Here is a 16,726-nt window from a genome sequence, read left to right as displayed (position 1 = left end):
GTTTAGCAGAGGCATAAAAAGCGAAGGATGCGTGCTGAGCAACGGTGTGGCTTGTGCACTGAGATAACAAAGAAACCCAACGCCTCAAAGCAGTATGTATTGCTTAGCTGGACTGGGGCTATAGAATACACGGCTGGAAACACACAGTGTCATAAAAGCACTGGGATAATACAGAAGCCTCCCTCATTGCAGAGTTCAGTTTTAATTAAAAAACTGGCTGTGTAAAATTCTGAGGCCCAAGTCGGCTGTTTTCTGCCAGTAAACCACCTCTTTAAATTAACAGAAATCACCGATACTGTAGGATTCAGATTTTCAAAATAAAAACAAGAAGGTATGATCTTAGAGGATAAAAAATTAAGCATGTTAGAAAGGCCACATTGTAGATAACTAATATTCTCCATGCTTCATAATAGCATCCTCTCAAAGAACTACTATTACTGTTTGGTTCACTGAGAATATTCTTGAGTGTGTTCAAAGCACTTTTGTTTCCATTCCCTCTCCCCAAAGCAGGAATTCCCTCATAATTACCAGGCAAACCGAATAGTCCTCATGCTCAAACTATGTACTACAGGCAACAATCCAAGGAAATACTAGTTTTCCCTAAGATGGTGATTTCAGGAAGCCTCCTTTTATAAAGCTAACAGTTTCACTAAAAAAAAAAGAAAACCCCAAAACCAAACCAGACTTTCACTTTAGATTTCTTCGGTACTTTGCAGGCCTGGACAAAGCCCCTGATAAATCTTTAGCAGCCTCAACACTCTAAGCCAGCAGCCACAGCGAAGGTGTTCAGCCCCTCACCTTCAAACCTCACACTGAGACCCGTGACTCAATCCAGAATTTTTCAAATTGCAAGTTTCTCATTCTAATGAAGTTAAATATGTCCATTCTAAAATGAAAGGGGGCTTGCACACTAGAAATCATGAATGCATCATTGTTTATACTGCTGTGCTCAGACTGTCCCTGTTTGACAGCTCTGTTTGCATTCTGCAGCTATGCCAACCCAGCAAGCATATTTTTTTTCCCTGTTTCTATGTTTGTACTGCTTTGTGCGCCCTGGCTGGAGTCGGCTGCCTGTCTTTTTAAACAGAGGCAGCTGCCAATGCAGATGTTCCAACGAGTACGTGCAACACGTGCTCCAAGCAAAGCAGCAACTTCCTAAAAACTGAAAGGATCTGAGCTGTGCTTTTAAAGCAGCCTCAAAACACACCAGACCTGAGAAAACGCCAGCCCCACTGAAACGTGCAAGGGACAGGGTCTCACCCACTGTTTTTACATATTCCAGTGCCCACCCTCCCCCCCCATCAAACACCTCATTTGAAGGAAGAAGAAAGTGTCTTGCCTGCTGCCCCTCACTAGGCTGGTTCACGGGCTCTATCTGGTCAGGAATTCCACATTTCATTTTAACTCACAATGTTTCTGTAAGGCTTGCTACTGTTTTTCGAGAGCTGCACTGGAGTACGAAGCTTTCCCTGGCTTGGTGTGCACGTCAAAGTCATATCATAAACTTTGTTCCTATATTTACTACACAGTGAAATAAAGTTTGGTAGACTGTAACTTGCTTTCTCACACTAGGCTCTGCTGTCACAACAGGAGTAAATTGCCACTGGAATTACGGAAAACGCCTCCAGGCCCGCTCCGCGTTTTTTCCATCGGTGCAGCCACCCGGGCGGGAGAGACGAAACCTCAGCCGTGGGCCGAAGTAAGGCCGGAGCTGCTGGCGGACACCCGCGGCTACGGCGGCGGGGGCGGCCCGCCCCTCCCTCTGCCGGCAGCGCCGGGCGGGAGCCGGGGGGCCGGGCCGAGTCCGGTGGGGGGCCCAAGCCGGGGTGGGAGGGCCCGGAGCCAGGGCGGGGTCCGGCTGCGCGGCGCGGGCCGGGGCTCCCCGCCAAGCGCCTCCTCAGGGAGGGGGGCGGCGCGACGGGGCTGTCGCAAAGCGCCGCAAAGCGCGCCAGGGCTGCCGCACGGCGCGGCGCTTCCGGGCGGCGGCGATGGCGGAGTGAGGGTCGCTGCGCTGCGGCGGGGGTCGGGGCCGGGGAGCGGCGGCGGGACGCGCCGAGGCCGCGGGACGGGACGGGGCGGGACGGGACTCCCGCGCCGCCGCCCATGTGGCTGCAGCAGCGGCTGAAGGGGCTGCCGGGGCTGCTCTCCAGCAGCTGGGCGCGGCGGCTGCTGCTGCTGTTGGCGCTCCTGCTCGTCGCCTACTGGTACCTGGGGGCGGTGCGGGCGCGGCGGGGCGCGGGGCGGGGGGCCGAGCCCCGCGGCGCCGCCGCCCTCTGCCTGCAGGCGGCCACGGGCGCCTGGCGGGCGCAGGCCGAGCGCGGCGATGCGCTGCCGCTGCCGGAGGAGGCGGCGGCGGCCGGGGGCGGCGGGCCGGGGCCGGGCCTGGCGCTGGCGGGTAACGGCTTCCTGCTGTTGGACGTGGCCGCCGGCCGCCTCTGGGTGTCGGCGGCGGGATCCGGCGGCGGCCCGGCGCTGGCCACCGAGTACCCGGCGCTGGTGCGGTTGAGGGCGCTGGGCGGGCGCGGCGAGGCGCGGGCGGCGCTGGCGGCGCTGCGGGACGGCGCCGTGCGGCGGGTGCGGTGCGTCCAGACCGGGTCCGGGACGGGCGCGGGGGACTGCGTGACGGTGCGGGAGGAGGTGGTGGCCCACCGGAGCCGGCCGCATCTCTACCTGCAGCGCATCCGCATTGCCAACCCCACCGAGCGGGTGGCCGCCTTCGAGGCCTCGGCCCCAGCTTCCGCGCCCTCGCTGGGCGGCCGCTTCGCCACCAGCCTGGAGAAGGTGGAGGAGCGGCAGTTCCTGCTCTCCTCCGGTCGCCTGCTGCTGGCCGGGAGCCCCAAGGTGGTGCTAATGGTGGTGGCCGCCAAGAAACTCGTGAGCCGGGTGCAGGTGGCACCCAAATCCCACTTTGACGAAACCGTGCTCTCCGTGGTGTACACCTCGGAGCCTATCGAGGTCTCCAGGCTGGAGGAGACATTCAGCAAGCTGAGGGAGTCGGCCAAGAAGGAGATGCTGGAGGTGATGCAGATGGGGGTGGAAGATCTTTTCCAAGAGCACCAACAGACCTGGTCTGACCTGTTCATTTCAGGTAAGGAAAGCGATGCTCCACTTCCAGAGGGTTGCTTTAGAGGGCGGCTAAAAGCTCAGTGACCTGGTTGCTGTAAGGTCTCCAGAGGCTCCGCTTCTCCTGACGGGTTTCTCTCAGGGGCCAGAAGGCATGTTGTGGGATAATAACTGGTATTGCCTGGTTTGGAACCCAGCACACTTTCCAGAAGGGGAGTATTCCTTACTGCTTAACAGAAATGATAGAAGAACATTTCTAATAGTAACTCTGGATGTGCTGGCTTTCACCTCTTCAGGAACTTTACTGATTTGCCCAGCACGTCAGCTCTAAGTTGGAAATAGAGTTGACCTCTAGTGACAGTATAAAGGACAGATTTTTTCATGGAAGTTAAGGACTGTCCTACAAGGATGCTTTTTCCTAACATTTTAATGGCCTTACGTAAAAGAGTAGCTGCACAGGTGGTATAGAACTTGCTGTTTTATAGCCAGTGAAAAGGTAGATGTTTCTTTGACAGATCATTCTTGCAGAGTCATGGTGACAGCTCCGTACAGCATCATCCAGAAGGTATATCAAACGAGCTTTGGCTTTAGTGGGAGCTTGGCTTTCAAACTCCCAAGTAGCAGAGTGGCTAAGAAAATACAAGGAAACATTTCACTTCAGTGTTTGTAGGCATAGGTTTATTAGATGTTATAAAGAATGCCTGTGTGTTGAACGACGACGTGCGCATTTGACCTTTTTCTCCTGGTTGATGTCATATTCATGTGTGATCCTCTGACTCTTGGTTGTTTTCTTTTATTACAGGGGTTGAAATGAGAAAGATCACAGATTTGCATACACCATCCAGTGAGACTGTTAACATGACCCTCTACTATGTGCTGTCAAGCATGCCAGCTCCTCTGCTAGATCCACGCATTAGTGGTGAGGACAGAGAAAAAATGGAAGCCAGCTTGAACTATGCTGACCACTGCTTCAGTGGCCACGCGACCATGCATGCAGAGAACCTGTGGCCAGCAAAGCTGACCAGTGTCACCCAGATCTTGCAACTCTCAGACCTGTGGAAGCTAACTCTCCAGAAACGGGGATGCAAGGGTCTTGTGGCAGCTGGAGTCCATGGACTTATGCAGGGAATGGTGCTTAGTTTTGGGGGGCTGCAGTTCACGGAAAACCATCTTCAGTTTCAGGCTGACCCTGACGTACTTCATAACAGCTATTCCTTACGTGGGATCCATTACAACAAGGACTTGATTAATCTAGCTGTTCTGCTGGATGCTGAAGGAAAGCCCTTCTTGCATGTGTCTGTGAAATTCCAAGACAAGCCAGTTAGACTCTACGCGTGTGAGGCAGGCTGTATGAATGAGCCTGTGGAGCTGACCTCAGAGGCACGAGGTCATACGTTCCCTGTCATGGTGACTCAACCCATCACACCACTGCTTTATATATCGACAGATTTGATCCACTTGCAGGACCTGAGACACACGCTCCATCTAAAAGCTATTCTGGCTCATGAGGAACACATGGCCAAGCAATACCCAGGCTTGCCATTCCTTTTCTGGTTCAGCGTGGCCTCCTTAATCACATTGTTTCACTTGTTTCTGTTCAAACTCATCTACAACGAATATTGCGGGCCAGGAGCCAAGCCGCTCTTCAGGAGTAAGGTATAAGGCTGCTGCTTTTGGCTGCTGTCCACTGAGTGTTGTCAACCTGGTTTTCTGTCAGCTGTGCCTAGGGAGGTTCCATCTTGGACTGTGAGGATTTTCAATCTCTCTTGCAACAAGTGATCTGTGACCTCTTCTTGCAAGCAGTAGGATTAGGGCAGGGATCGGAGCGGCAGGGCTCACAAACATTAGAAAAGAAATCCGTTGTCTGTCCTTAAACATTTGTAAGGCTGGAGATCAAGGCAGACACAGCTTTTCTGTCCTTTTTCCACACACTGGTGTAGGACATTGCTTGTTTTTAAGCCAACAGTTGCAGCTGTGTCACGAGATGATGTTTCTTGTTACGCAGTACCTGAATGCTTGTGAGAGAGCTGCTGTACTTGTCTTTACTACTGTGTGGGAGATGTGCACACTTGTCTGCCTGGTTTGAACGTGTGATGTGTCATACAAGAACACACAAATGCAAGCTAGTGTTCTTAGGTGAAGGTGGTGACTTGCTGGGACTACTGGGAAATGTTCACAGATTTACAGACACTGTGCAGTCCTCCATCAAACTACATTTACCACCATCATTTTGGGAAGGTGCTGAGTTAGTGTTTCTCCCATTCGGATAAAACACGTAGCTGTGTTAAGTACTGAGTGCTTTTTACTGTGAGTTGGAGGTTCTGACTTCAAGCTCTACTGCATCTCACTTTGGTGTAAAGAATTTGAAATTCTTGTTTCGAGTTGGCTTAGAAAACTTAGTTGCTCGTAAAAACTTGGCACAGAATAGACAATAGACGGCGATTTCTACTCCTAGTACTGGTACTTTCTGGTTGTGTGTTGATATGGAGTGGAGATGAAAGACAAGACTGGATTTGCTGTGTGAGCTAGCCATATTGTTCAGAGGCACCCCTCCTTAGGGTTGAACAGTTAGATGTAGCTTGCGGGTTGATTTTTTTTTTAAAAAAAAAAAATAAATCATCCTTAAATAGAGCTGTCAGAGGAAAAAGTTCTAGCTTTAGATTGCCCTGTTTTTCCAAATTATAAAAGCAAATTCAATTTTGGATAGCTAAGTCTGGACAGAAGGTGCTGGACTAAACTTGACAGTTAGTACGTAAGGGATGTTTAAAGTGAGTTGGCAGTTTTCCTCCCAGCTCACTGGCTTTGTAATGTTGAGCACTGGAGATCAGGCCTGATCCCAAGCAGGTCTGAATACCTGTCATCCATTGAAAGTATGGGAGTGGAAGGTGCTTGTGGCTAGACTAACTTAGGAAGAGGTAGGTTAGATATGTGTATCAAAGACAACTGCAGTTATAAGCCTATGATCATTATCAAACCCCCTTAGTGCAAAAGGAGGAAGCGGTCAGGAAGTAATTTCAATTATTGGGTAAACAGCTGCGCCCTGACATGCATCCTGAAATGTGTCCTTGAAATGATAAAATTATGTCCTTTTTTCACTGCTGTCTATCTGGTTGCCTTTGTCATCTACAAGACTTGCCTTCTGCCTTTTACAAAATGACTTGTTAACCATTACTGCAGGTAACTGTCCCTGACACTAGTCTCTGAAATGCCGAGAAGCTTCACAGCTACACCCCAGGGCTGACGTAACACCTCTTCCTTCTTGACATTGCAAAAAGCCTTGCAGTGTACAGCAAACAAGTCTGTTGCCGCGTCTTGATTGGACCTACTTAAAATGAAGATGATGCAGAACTTGATTCCAGAAACAGGGATGAAGTGGAAGCCAGCTGAAGCTCAACATCTCTGTAGCAGTAAGCAAGATTATGGGGTTGAAGTAACACTCTGTTTCGTTAATTGAATGGGAACATCCCAGTGTTCAAGTGAACTTAGTCCTGCTTTCAGCCTCCATTTGCACAAGACATCTGACAATTTTGCAGCTGAGAACAAGGACCTTTTGAAAGCAACAATCCTTTTGTGCCTTGTTAAGAGAGGAATCTGAGACTTGGAAGGTGTGGTTATTCAAGAGTTTATCCCAGAAGCTTGTGTAACAGATGTTTCTTTTTCTTTGTAAGCTGTTCTGTTCCCTACGAGTAATCCGTTTGGTGAAAATACTTGAAGATATACAAAGTCCTTTGATATTTTGATTTGTTTTTTAATTTTCCAGGAAAATAAAGAATGATGATTCCCTTCAGAGAGTTAACTTAACTAGAAAACTTTAGTGTAACTTCCTTTCTGGTATACATTTTCTAATTTATTGCTTGGGGGGGAGGGAGAGGATGTTAATAATTTTGCCTCCACTTCAGTAACAAATCAGTCAGCAGAACTGTAGATATCTAAGTGCTGGTAACAGGTTTTTCAGCCTTTGTGATTGTAGAGTGCAAAACCATTTTAATGAAATTGTCTTCTGGATTTACACTTGGAAATGCTGATCTGCAGGTTTCCTATTCTAAGCATATTGAGACTTTGTGCATTGATTTGTTTTGGCTATGGGGGAGACATCCCACTTTCTAGTGATTTAAAGGTCATTTGGTTTTAAAATACCAAAGCTGTTGTTTCTAAATAAATATCTTTCAGTCTAATCTGATCACGAAAGTGTGGTTGGTTGTTTTTTGTTTCTTGGTTTGTTTTTTGGTTGGTTGTTTTTTTTTTAGTTTCTGTTCTCTCTTCCCCTTGCTCCCCACCCAGTTGAAACAAGCAGAGCCTTATGTTACATCTGTGGCCAGTTTTGACTACAAAAGTACTTGGATTAAAAGGAAATACAGTGTGGAAAATAATACATAAATGGGTCTAAGCTAGGAACAGGCAATTTGGAAGGCACAATGAGACAGAAACACAGGGTGGTGCTAATCTCCATTTCCTTGGCTCTGTATAACCTTGTTCTATCTTGAGGCATGCAGGCCAGGCTTTAGTTTTAAGAACAGAGAAATGAACCTCAGGAACAATCAAGTAGCAGATTTAATGGTCATTCAGCAAGTAATGAATTTGGCACATTTGGTGCTCCCAGTGTAAAGCTAAGGTGGGATTTAACTTTGATTTTTTAAATGGGTTACTGTCTAGTTTGATGAAAGACCTCCCTCTGAAAAGTAGATTTCAGTGTCTGTTACTTAGCTGCAGACCATTCCACCTACTACTTGGGCTAGCACAGTTACTACCCTACAAGGGAATAGACTAGACACAGGGAGGCCATGGAGTACATTATAAATTGTACACTAAGTACATTGTGTATTGAAAGATATTTGTTATTGTGCTTTAAGAGAACATACCATAAGTTCCCGTTCTTTCTTACTGAAGTTCCATGAGCTGCTTAGTTTCTGTGAAACATCTGGCACGAAGATGATAAGAGCTTCCAGGGTGCTGTTGCCAAGCCACCAGGGTATCGGCTGGAGGCTGCGCCTTTTGATGTTCACTTGCAGAACTGCCAACAGTATGATGCCTACTGAGTCCAAGAAAGATACTTCAGCCTGTTTAGACTAGACCTGGAAAAGATGGATAAGCAGTCGTTACATAAAGCAGGAATGGAACCAAAAAAAAAAAAAAAGCTTTGAGAGTGTTTTACATTAAAAATAATTGTGATTCTTATGAGCATTCCCCCATATAATAAAAGAACTTTCAGAATTCCTTTACAAAGGAGAAAGGGAAAAAGAAAGAATAGGGTTTTTCTGTTTACAACATGCAAGATAGCAGGTTATATTTGTGAAATTGCAGAAATGCTTAAAAAAACTAAACAAAATTCCAAGTTTACAGACACACCCATAAAACAGGAAAGTTGCAATAGTAACTGAACATTAAAATTTCTACTTGATTTTTAGTTGGCATTCAATGAAAATGATAGTGTCGTGGAAGTTAAAGTTAAAAGCATAGTATGTTGTTCAGCTTGTAAATTCAGACATTAAGAGAGGCGATTCATGAAAAAAATTTTTAGAAACTCAATTCTACACGCAGTTAATCCTGATTTATGCTTTTGTCAGATAATAAATACAAGATGCCAGAACAGAGTTTGGTCGATTCCATTTGAAATTCAGAATGCAGCTTTCTCAAGTGCTATTGTTTGGGTAGGATAATACATGCTGGAGAAGCAGACAAAACAACAAAACATTATATATTTCTGCCTTCCACATGTGTGCTCCAGGCATCTTTCATCTAAATCAGTACCTACTGCTGAATGGAAGCTATGAAAATCAGGGATTTTGCTGCTTATTAATACTGACATTAAACAATAGATTTATTTCAGCTTTTTTGAAACCTCTAGTTTGGTCTGTATGTACAATGCAACTCTGGTTACAAAACTGGCATTATGATACTTGTTTCCATTCTACTAAGTTTGCTCCCTATGCATGACCTGGCTTATGGGATAGAGATGTTTGTTTTTTAAATAGCCAGTAACAGTTTTTCAGGTGAAGGGTAGGCGGATGGGAACATGACAGAGGATGGAAAATTCTTATAGTAGAAGAAAAAAAGGAAGAAAGAGACATAAGTCATTGATGTCAAATACCCATTCGTGAATTAGGACACTTTCTTCTGTGGCAGCAGCTCTGTGGTGGTCTAAATGCCTGCTCTTGCCTTGTTTGTTCTGTTAGTGAAAATGGTTTACCCTTTTTCATTAACAAGCTCACACTGCATTATACAACAGGTCAGCATGCTGATCTGGGGTGTAAAAATGCTCATTTGCAATGCTACAGGAACCCTGTTCTCTTTCGGGGGATGTGCTACCAATCTAACAAGTAAAGTTAAATAGGAAAGAAATGAAGTCTGGCTCACCACGCTGCGCCAGTGTTTCTCCATCATCATGGACAGCTGGTTCTTCGTATTGCTTGAAACATCTTCCACTTCAAAGCGATTACAGTTTGTTTTATTGAAGAAGTCTGGCATGCTAAAACACACGCAACTTGATCTGGAAAAGAAGATGCAGGTTTTCAGTCAGTACAAAGTGGCAGTTGCCATTCAGGCACAAAAACAAGAACAAAATGAAATTTCAAGCAGTCATAGAATCGTACAATAATTAAGGTTGGAAGGGGGCCTCCAGAGATTGTCTAATCCAACCCCACTGACGTGTCTGAATCTACCACTGTCTGAGTATATCAGACACTGTTACTGCTGACATACCACCAAGTGTTAGAATAATTCATTTAACATTTTCCTTCTGAAAACACCTTTGTGATGAATTCTCAAGGCAATGGGAAAGCAAACAGCTGCTACAGATAATGTGCAACTTGGAATTTTTTTTAACCGAGTTGCTTATATAGCCTGGATCCAAGGTCCATTTAAACTGGCTTTTTTTAGGCACTTGTGCGTACAGAAAATTATCCCACAATTACACAATTTTTCTATTGGTATCAGAATAGCACTACATTTTAAGTCACATGTCGCAGAGATAAACAATAACATATCAAATGGTTTGCAGAGTACAGCTAACCACCAGCACGCTTGGAGTCCTCTTTCCTGTGTTGACTTTGGCAGCTACAGGTATGTATTCAATTTCAGCATTAGTTTTAAAGGAAAAATGAGTTAAAAATCTAAGAGCAACTTTCCTTTTTTAGGGAAATTAGACATTCTGCAACAAAGCAGAGAAATACAGCATAGGCAGTTAATTAAAAAGTTTTCTCAAGTAACTAGGTGCTGTGCTGTTCTGTTCTTATTATAGGGGCTCGACCGCATTACTGCTCTCAGCCTTTAGCACATTCAGAGTTATTTTACTTAGCTTGAATACATTGAAATACAGTTAATCCACATCAAATTGTTGCATTGGCTAAGAGCTGCGTCTCAGCTGACACATAATCAAATCATGTTGACTTAACCAAATTCTTGTCTGTCAGGAAAATTAAACCATTCAAACAGGTTTTATATAACACTGGTCAGTTTTGATAGCTGTATCTTCAGTTGTATCACAGCCTGCATTTGTACCTTGCAGTGTTCTGTATAAACACAGTCTATATGTCAAAAAAACCCTCTCTCGTAACACTAAATTGTAGAAAATACCATAATATGAAATAAGGATTGGCTGCATGGTATTATTATGAATCCTATATATTATATCTATCACACAGTTGTTTATCAGTGAAGCTGCTTATTGACATCAAAAAAGCAGTCCAAATTGTTTACTTCATTGAAGAATACAAGCTAAATCCTGCAAAGATTGAAGGCAGCTTGAGTTTGTTAATGAAGCCTTAAGCAGAAGTTGACAGGAAGGCTTGGAGATGGAATGATTATTAAGCCAAGCACACAATGTCCTTAGCAAATCAGTCAGACATTGGCTCAGCTCCAGATAAATTGCGCATCTGATGTGAGATTACAGACTTAAGGATATTCCTACTGAATATCTCAGGTGGCAAAGATGCAGATGTCTAAGCAGCAAGCCAGCAGCTGCATAACTGTTAGTCCTTTTCTTTCCCAGTTCTTCTAGGAAGTATTGAGTATTTATTGGAAAACACAACCTAGCAGCTGTGGAAGAAGGATCAAGTGCACTTCCTCCAGAAAAAAATCATTGTCAGTGAGAACTGGGATCCACAGAATATTCCAAATGAGTAAATTGGTGGCAAGTATTTTTTTAGCCATTAGATGCAGGGCAAAAAATCAAACTGCCTGAATCCCACCCACCCTGAGTGGTGGCAGCCAAATGCATAAATGTTTAGAGCCTCCTGTTACAGTTTACAGTGGTACTTCTAAATGTTTGCTCATAGATGAGAGTTGAGTCTCCAGTTTGTACCTTTCCCCCTCCAGAAGACAAAGAACTTTCAATGTTAATTGCTTATTGATTGTGTTTTCAGATGCCATTTTGCATGTTCATGCTTGGGTGGGAAGCTGTTCTTTGCATTGATTTTTCATACAGTGGAAGGGAATTAATTAATTTAGACAACACTCTATGAACTCTCAGCCCTCCCCCAAACAGCATAAACACAGAGTATTATTGATCAATGGCATTAATAACTTTGTTGCTGAAGGACTCCCATGTCCTGCTGCAGGCTAAGCGCATTAGCAAAGAAATCACCACAGTTTCCAGGTCCTTGGCGTAGTCCTAACACACGATAATGCTCAGGATCCCCTCAACCTCAGTGTAGCGAGGTAGTTTATCAGGCCCCACTTCAGACAGTACGGTTTTTCCCTGCCTTTCAAGTTTATTTTGCTTGTAATGAGGTTAGTAATACACTAGAGGGCCCTGTTTAAGCTTTTAGAAGCTATTGTAACACAAATGTTAACAGTGTGCAGACTGGTGAATTTGCTAATCCTAACATACCCCACTGAAAAACTGATATACATACATATATATACACACTTTGATTTAAAATACCTTGTAGTAAGATAGTGTGCATCTTGTCATTCTTGAATCTGTAATTAAGTCGCTATTTTAATCCTATGTTACTAAATCACTTTGTTAATCTTTAAATTGGTCAACCGTTAAATGCTGCTAAAATTTAACCTTTCATCTACCTGACACCACAAATAAATCCTAATTTGCTATTAAATCATAACCGTGTGAGCTATTTTCATCTGTGACACCCCCTTCCTCCCAGGGGGACTCTGGTGACCCACTGAACTGCCAAGGTGCTGATGGCAGGCGGGAAGCACATGATATTCTCAGCTTTGGCTCTGCTCTTGGCTGCAAATATTACTGCAAGCCTTCTGTCTTCACTTGGGTCTCTGCTTACAATAGCTGGATCCAGCAGGTGAGGTTCTCAGTATTGCTGCTAGGGAATAGAGACGCTGAGCTATTTCTGAGGTCCTCACTGACTGAGATTTCTGCTTCACTTCTGATTCAAACGCTACTTTACGTACAAGTAACCTCTGCAGACAAGCCCTTACCAGTGCAAAAGCAGTCTCTGCAGCAAAAATAAAGTATCCTCCTCTTAAATAGTTGTCCAAATCATCATCACTTTTAAATAAGTCTCGATGTTTAGGAAGGCATTCTCCCTTTATACTGGAGCTATATTTATAGTCATAAAGATTTTACTGGTATCACTTCAAAATTGATTACTCAAAGTTTATTCATTAATAACATTGTTGCAATTGCATCCTAGAAAGCAGCACAAGCTGCTCAAGTCTGAACATCAATTATTTTTTAATTTAATATAAACTTTAAAAAGTGACTGAGAAGCAAAAATCTTATTTCAGTTATTTAAATCCTGCATCTTGGATGCAACATATACTATTCACAAATTCCTGGGCCTCGTGATCTGATTTTTCATTTGTTTTACATGTTTGTAGGTTAGGGCAACCAACTAATCCAAAGAGAACTCGTTGATAGATGCCAAGAAGGAAAACAGTTTGAATAAAGTCATAATCATGACACCTTTGATCACAAAGAGCTAGGAAATGATGTTTTTAACAACACAAGTATTCTATCTAACCATACTGCAATAAACACTATTTTTTGCAAGATGAAAGAAAAACATGTATCCCTGTCACCTGTGTATTGTCAAGACCAGAGTCTGTATTTAGTGTTAACGCTGGAGACCTTTTACAGCCTTTCCTCTGCCTTGGGCTGGAGCTTGCTACCCTCACCTGGGGGAAGATGTGAGGCCGCTGTGGAGAGGCTGGGCAGGAGGAAGAGTTAGAGCCACAGAAACGACTCGGCAGGGTAGGGGGTGAGAAAGCGAGGCACTGGCAGGGCTGAAGGCAGCAGGCAGGAGCTGTCGGGACCCCTGAGCCTGCGAGCGGGACTCACCAGAGCAAGCAGTGGCAATGCCCAGCGGGAAGAGAGCACGGGTGCAAGCAGATCCACGCAGGTGAGTGTGGGAGCGCTGCAAAATGCTTTTACGAAGAGGTTTTTAACACCCTGTGATCTTGGGACCTAGCAAGGGGAAGAGTAAAAACCCAGCAGCGAGTGCCGGCAGCATCTCTGCAGACCTAATGTCCCTACTGCTTGTTTTTAAGTCATTCAGATGCCAGGTGAAGACCTCTGAACTGTCACTGTTGGCTGACACACAGACACAAATGGGGATTTTTTTGCAAAGCACAAGCAGAATCACCACCTTTTAGCCTGGTACTAAATTAAAGCCCCTATTTATATTTCTTTCATTGTAATAAAAGGTAGGCAGTATAAAATCCAGGTGGATTTTTGTTGTGTTTTTCTTCTCCCTCCTGGCACGTATTTAGGTGGATTCAAGAGTAAAACGATTGATTAAAAATGGAGGACAAGCGACACAAAGGTAAGGAGTAGATAGAGTAAGGAAAAGATTGGAAGTTCATTGTGAGAACAGAAATGCATCTGGGTTCAGAGATAATTTTTTCCAGGCTTGCGGTTCCTTTCAGTCAGACATTTTGCAGTTGTTACCTTGGAACTGAAAATAAATATATATATATTTTTTATTAAACATAAATTGTATTAAATAAATAAGAGAAAATATGGCTGTTTATCATCTTTGGGGACTGTACTTTTATTACTTTTCTTCTAGTTTACAACCATTGACCACCATTCTGCTGCAAAGAGCCCATCAGGAACTTGTTTTGCCTAATCTCAGCCTCGCTGAGAAACAGCAGTCTTTATTGGGGTTTTATTTACCTTATTAAAAACGTAGTTTCACCTATCTGAAAGAGCAGAGGATTTGAGGAAGGCTTTTTTCAATCACATCTACTATGCAAAGGAAAAAAAAAAAAAAAAGGACTGAGGTGAATGGACTGATGATCAACCCAGTCCCCTGGTTTGTTCTTTATCAGTGGAAACAAGGGTTGCCCAGTTATTCAGGAGTCACCAGCTTCAGATTAACATCATGAGTTGTTTCATGAGTATCATTAACATAAGGTTGTAAATGATTGATTAGTAGTTCTGAAAATGAAAATTGTTAGAGGTTGCTTTGCTGTACGGAGCATGGATGTCAATTATGTACAGCACGAAAGAGAAGGACAGAAAAGGTAACCATGAAGCTCAAACAGTAAAAATTGGATATGTATATGCTTTTGTAAAAACTGAAACAAAACTGAAATTTGAACCATCTTCCTTTTGAAATATTTAGACAATATTGTGGAAATGTCTGAGCTCATTTGAACATATCAACACAAATTATTAATTACCTGCAAATTCCTATTAAGAACAAATTCTAAAAGTTTGATTAAAAAAATTCAACAGTTCCAGTTTGTGATCACTGGAATAAGTAACCCATCTTTTCATGGGCTTCTTTAAGATTTGGATAGAAGTACCACAGAGAATAAAACCTACAGCAAGGTTTTACTCTACAGCAAGGGTTTTTTTCTGTGAGTCTTAGTACTCACAGAAAAACCGTATGATTTCATTCATGTGTTTTTGCAGCTCTGAGCCTGTCATGGAAACAGTCTCTACTACACCTTTTCTTTTAAAATAAAATGTCAGGTGGAACAAAATATAAACCAATATGTCTTTCAATAACATTCAGCTAACGCACATTCCCTGTGCTTTGTTTCAGAATGTATGTGAATCGTTAAATATCACTACTATCTACAGTTATGTTTTCAGGAGTTGCAAGAAACACCCCAGGGATCAGACATCCCACTCTTTTTTCTTTCTTTTTTTTTTTTTTTTTTTTTCCTTTTTTTCTTTTTTTAGATGTTCTTCCCCCTCCAATGCTGGTGGTAGAAAAACAGTTCAAAGGATTTTGACAGCATGCATGGTCTCCCTCTGCAGCCTCCTTGGAGCCATTTCTTTTGATTTGAGCAACAGCTTGGAACTATGGAGAAACACAGGGAAAGCCCTTCAGGAACTTGCCTCCTGTGAAAACCTTTGGGCTGTTCGCCTCATCTATCTCCTGCAGGAAGAAAGGCACAGCTGGCTGTTCCCAGCAGCAGACAAGAGGAATAGATCATTTCATGCTCAGCTACTGGGGAATTTAAACTCCCTCTGTAAGGCAAGTGAATCGGAACTGTATTGTGAGAATTGCCAATGCAAGGAGGAGAAAATCTCTTTTTGTAGATTCTACATCATTGACATGAGACAAAAATTAAATAGCACAGGGGATACTGAAGCCAGGCAGGTGCTATCCAGAGTGATCTCTGAACTGCTGGAGCGTTTTAGTAGTGCCCATGAAGGCCTCAAAGCTATGAGATACAATCCTGACTGGGCAGATATAGTAGCTTTTAAACTCATCCTTCAAATAAGAGAAGCCATCCTTAAAGCTCATTTAATGCCAGCATCTACAAGCTTTCAAACAATATTGCATCAATTTTTTGTCATTCTGAACTATGCTATCTTCTCATCAGAGAGTGTACGTAACTGCTGGATGGATAATGTCAACCTATCACTTCATTTCACCCACTATGAAGGAATCTCTTTTTTCATCCCATTCCTGGGCTCAAATGAATTTGTGTCCATTGAAGCCTTGGTAAAGGGACTGCATTACACACAGAGCTGCCTCCTGCAGAAGGGACAGGAAAAGCTCATCAAGAAATCTAAAGAAATCCTGTGCACAATGAGCCTTAAGATCAGTCTGGTAGTGATAGCCTGCCTCATTTACCCCATAATCCTGATGTCCTTCAAGCAAATGACAGATTGGATACACAATTATGCCAGGAACCTCAAGAAAAAGACAGAAGACTTGAAAAGGGAAAGGCAGCTAGCTGAGGACCTCTTACACCAGATGTTGCCAAAATCTGTGGCCAAGCAGCTAAGGAAATGCCAAAAAGTTGAGGCAGAAAACTATGATCAGGTTAGCAAATGGAAAGGATGCTGTCACCAAGGATATAAAAATATTCACCTAAAAAAGCACCTACCTTGCTACTGGTTTTGAGGACCCTGGTTTTGCACCCATAGTTGAGCATGGATGGAAATCCAAATATTCACGACGAGTTTTGGAAAAAGCTGTGCAATGTGCAATGAAGCACTTAGGCTGATGGGAAAGGAGGAAGAGCTGAAATTTCCAGAAGTGTAGCTTTAGATGTCAGAGATCGTACATTGGCAAGTTGTCTTCTTTGGGTTTAAGAGCCTACTCATGAGAGCCAGCCAGCATCATTACATTACAAGTACACAGCAGCAAGAAATTCGTTTCCTCCTTGTAAAATGGGAAGAATCCCCCCCAAAATAGGACAAACCCTGTCCGTACTTGTCAGTATGATTCCATAGACATAACTGAAAGGAGAGCATGGGGCTTAGAGAAGGATGAGAGGG

At 43.8% G+C, this 16,726-nt stretch overlaps 1 protein-coding gene across 1 annotated transcript; it reads left to right on the top strand.

Moving 5' to 3' along the window:
* Nucleotides 1-2,007: 2,007 nt before the first annotated feature.
* Nucleotides 2,008-7,243, top strand: KIAA2013 (KIAA2013 ortholog). Its single transcript, XM_074892835.1, has 3 exons — nt 2,008-3,088; nt 3,866-4,719; nt 6,241-7,243. The coding sequence occupies exons 1-3, from the start codon at nt 2,104-2,106 to the stop codon at nt 6,265-6,267; spliced, it is 1,866 nt and encodes a 621-aa protein (XP_074748936.1). The 5' UTR covers nt 2,008-2,103; the 3' UTR covers nt 6,268-7,243.
* The last annotated feature ends 9,483 nt before the right edge of the window (nt 7,244-16,726 follow it).

This window comes from Strix uralensis, chromosome 23 (genome assembly GCF_047716275.1).
Source record: "Strix uralensis isolate ZFMK-TIS-50842 chromosome 23, bStrUra1, whole genome shotgun sequence".
NCBI lineage: Eukaryota > Metazoa > Chordata > Aves > Strigiformes > Strigidae > Strix > Strix uralensis.
This window is presented reverse-complemented; position numbering and strand designations above follow the sequence as displayed.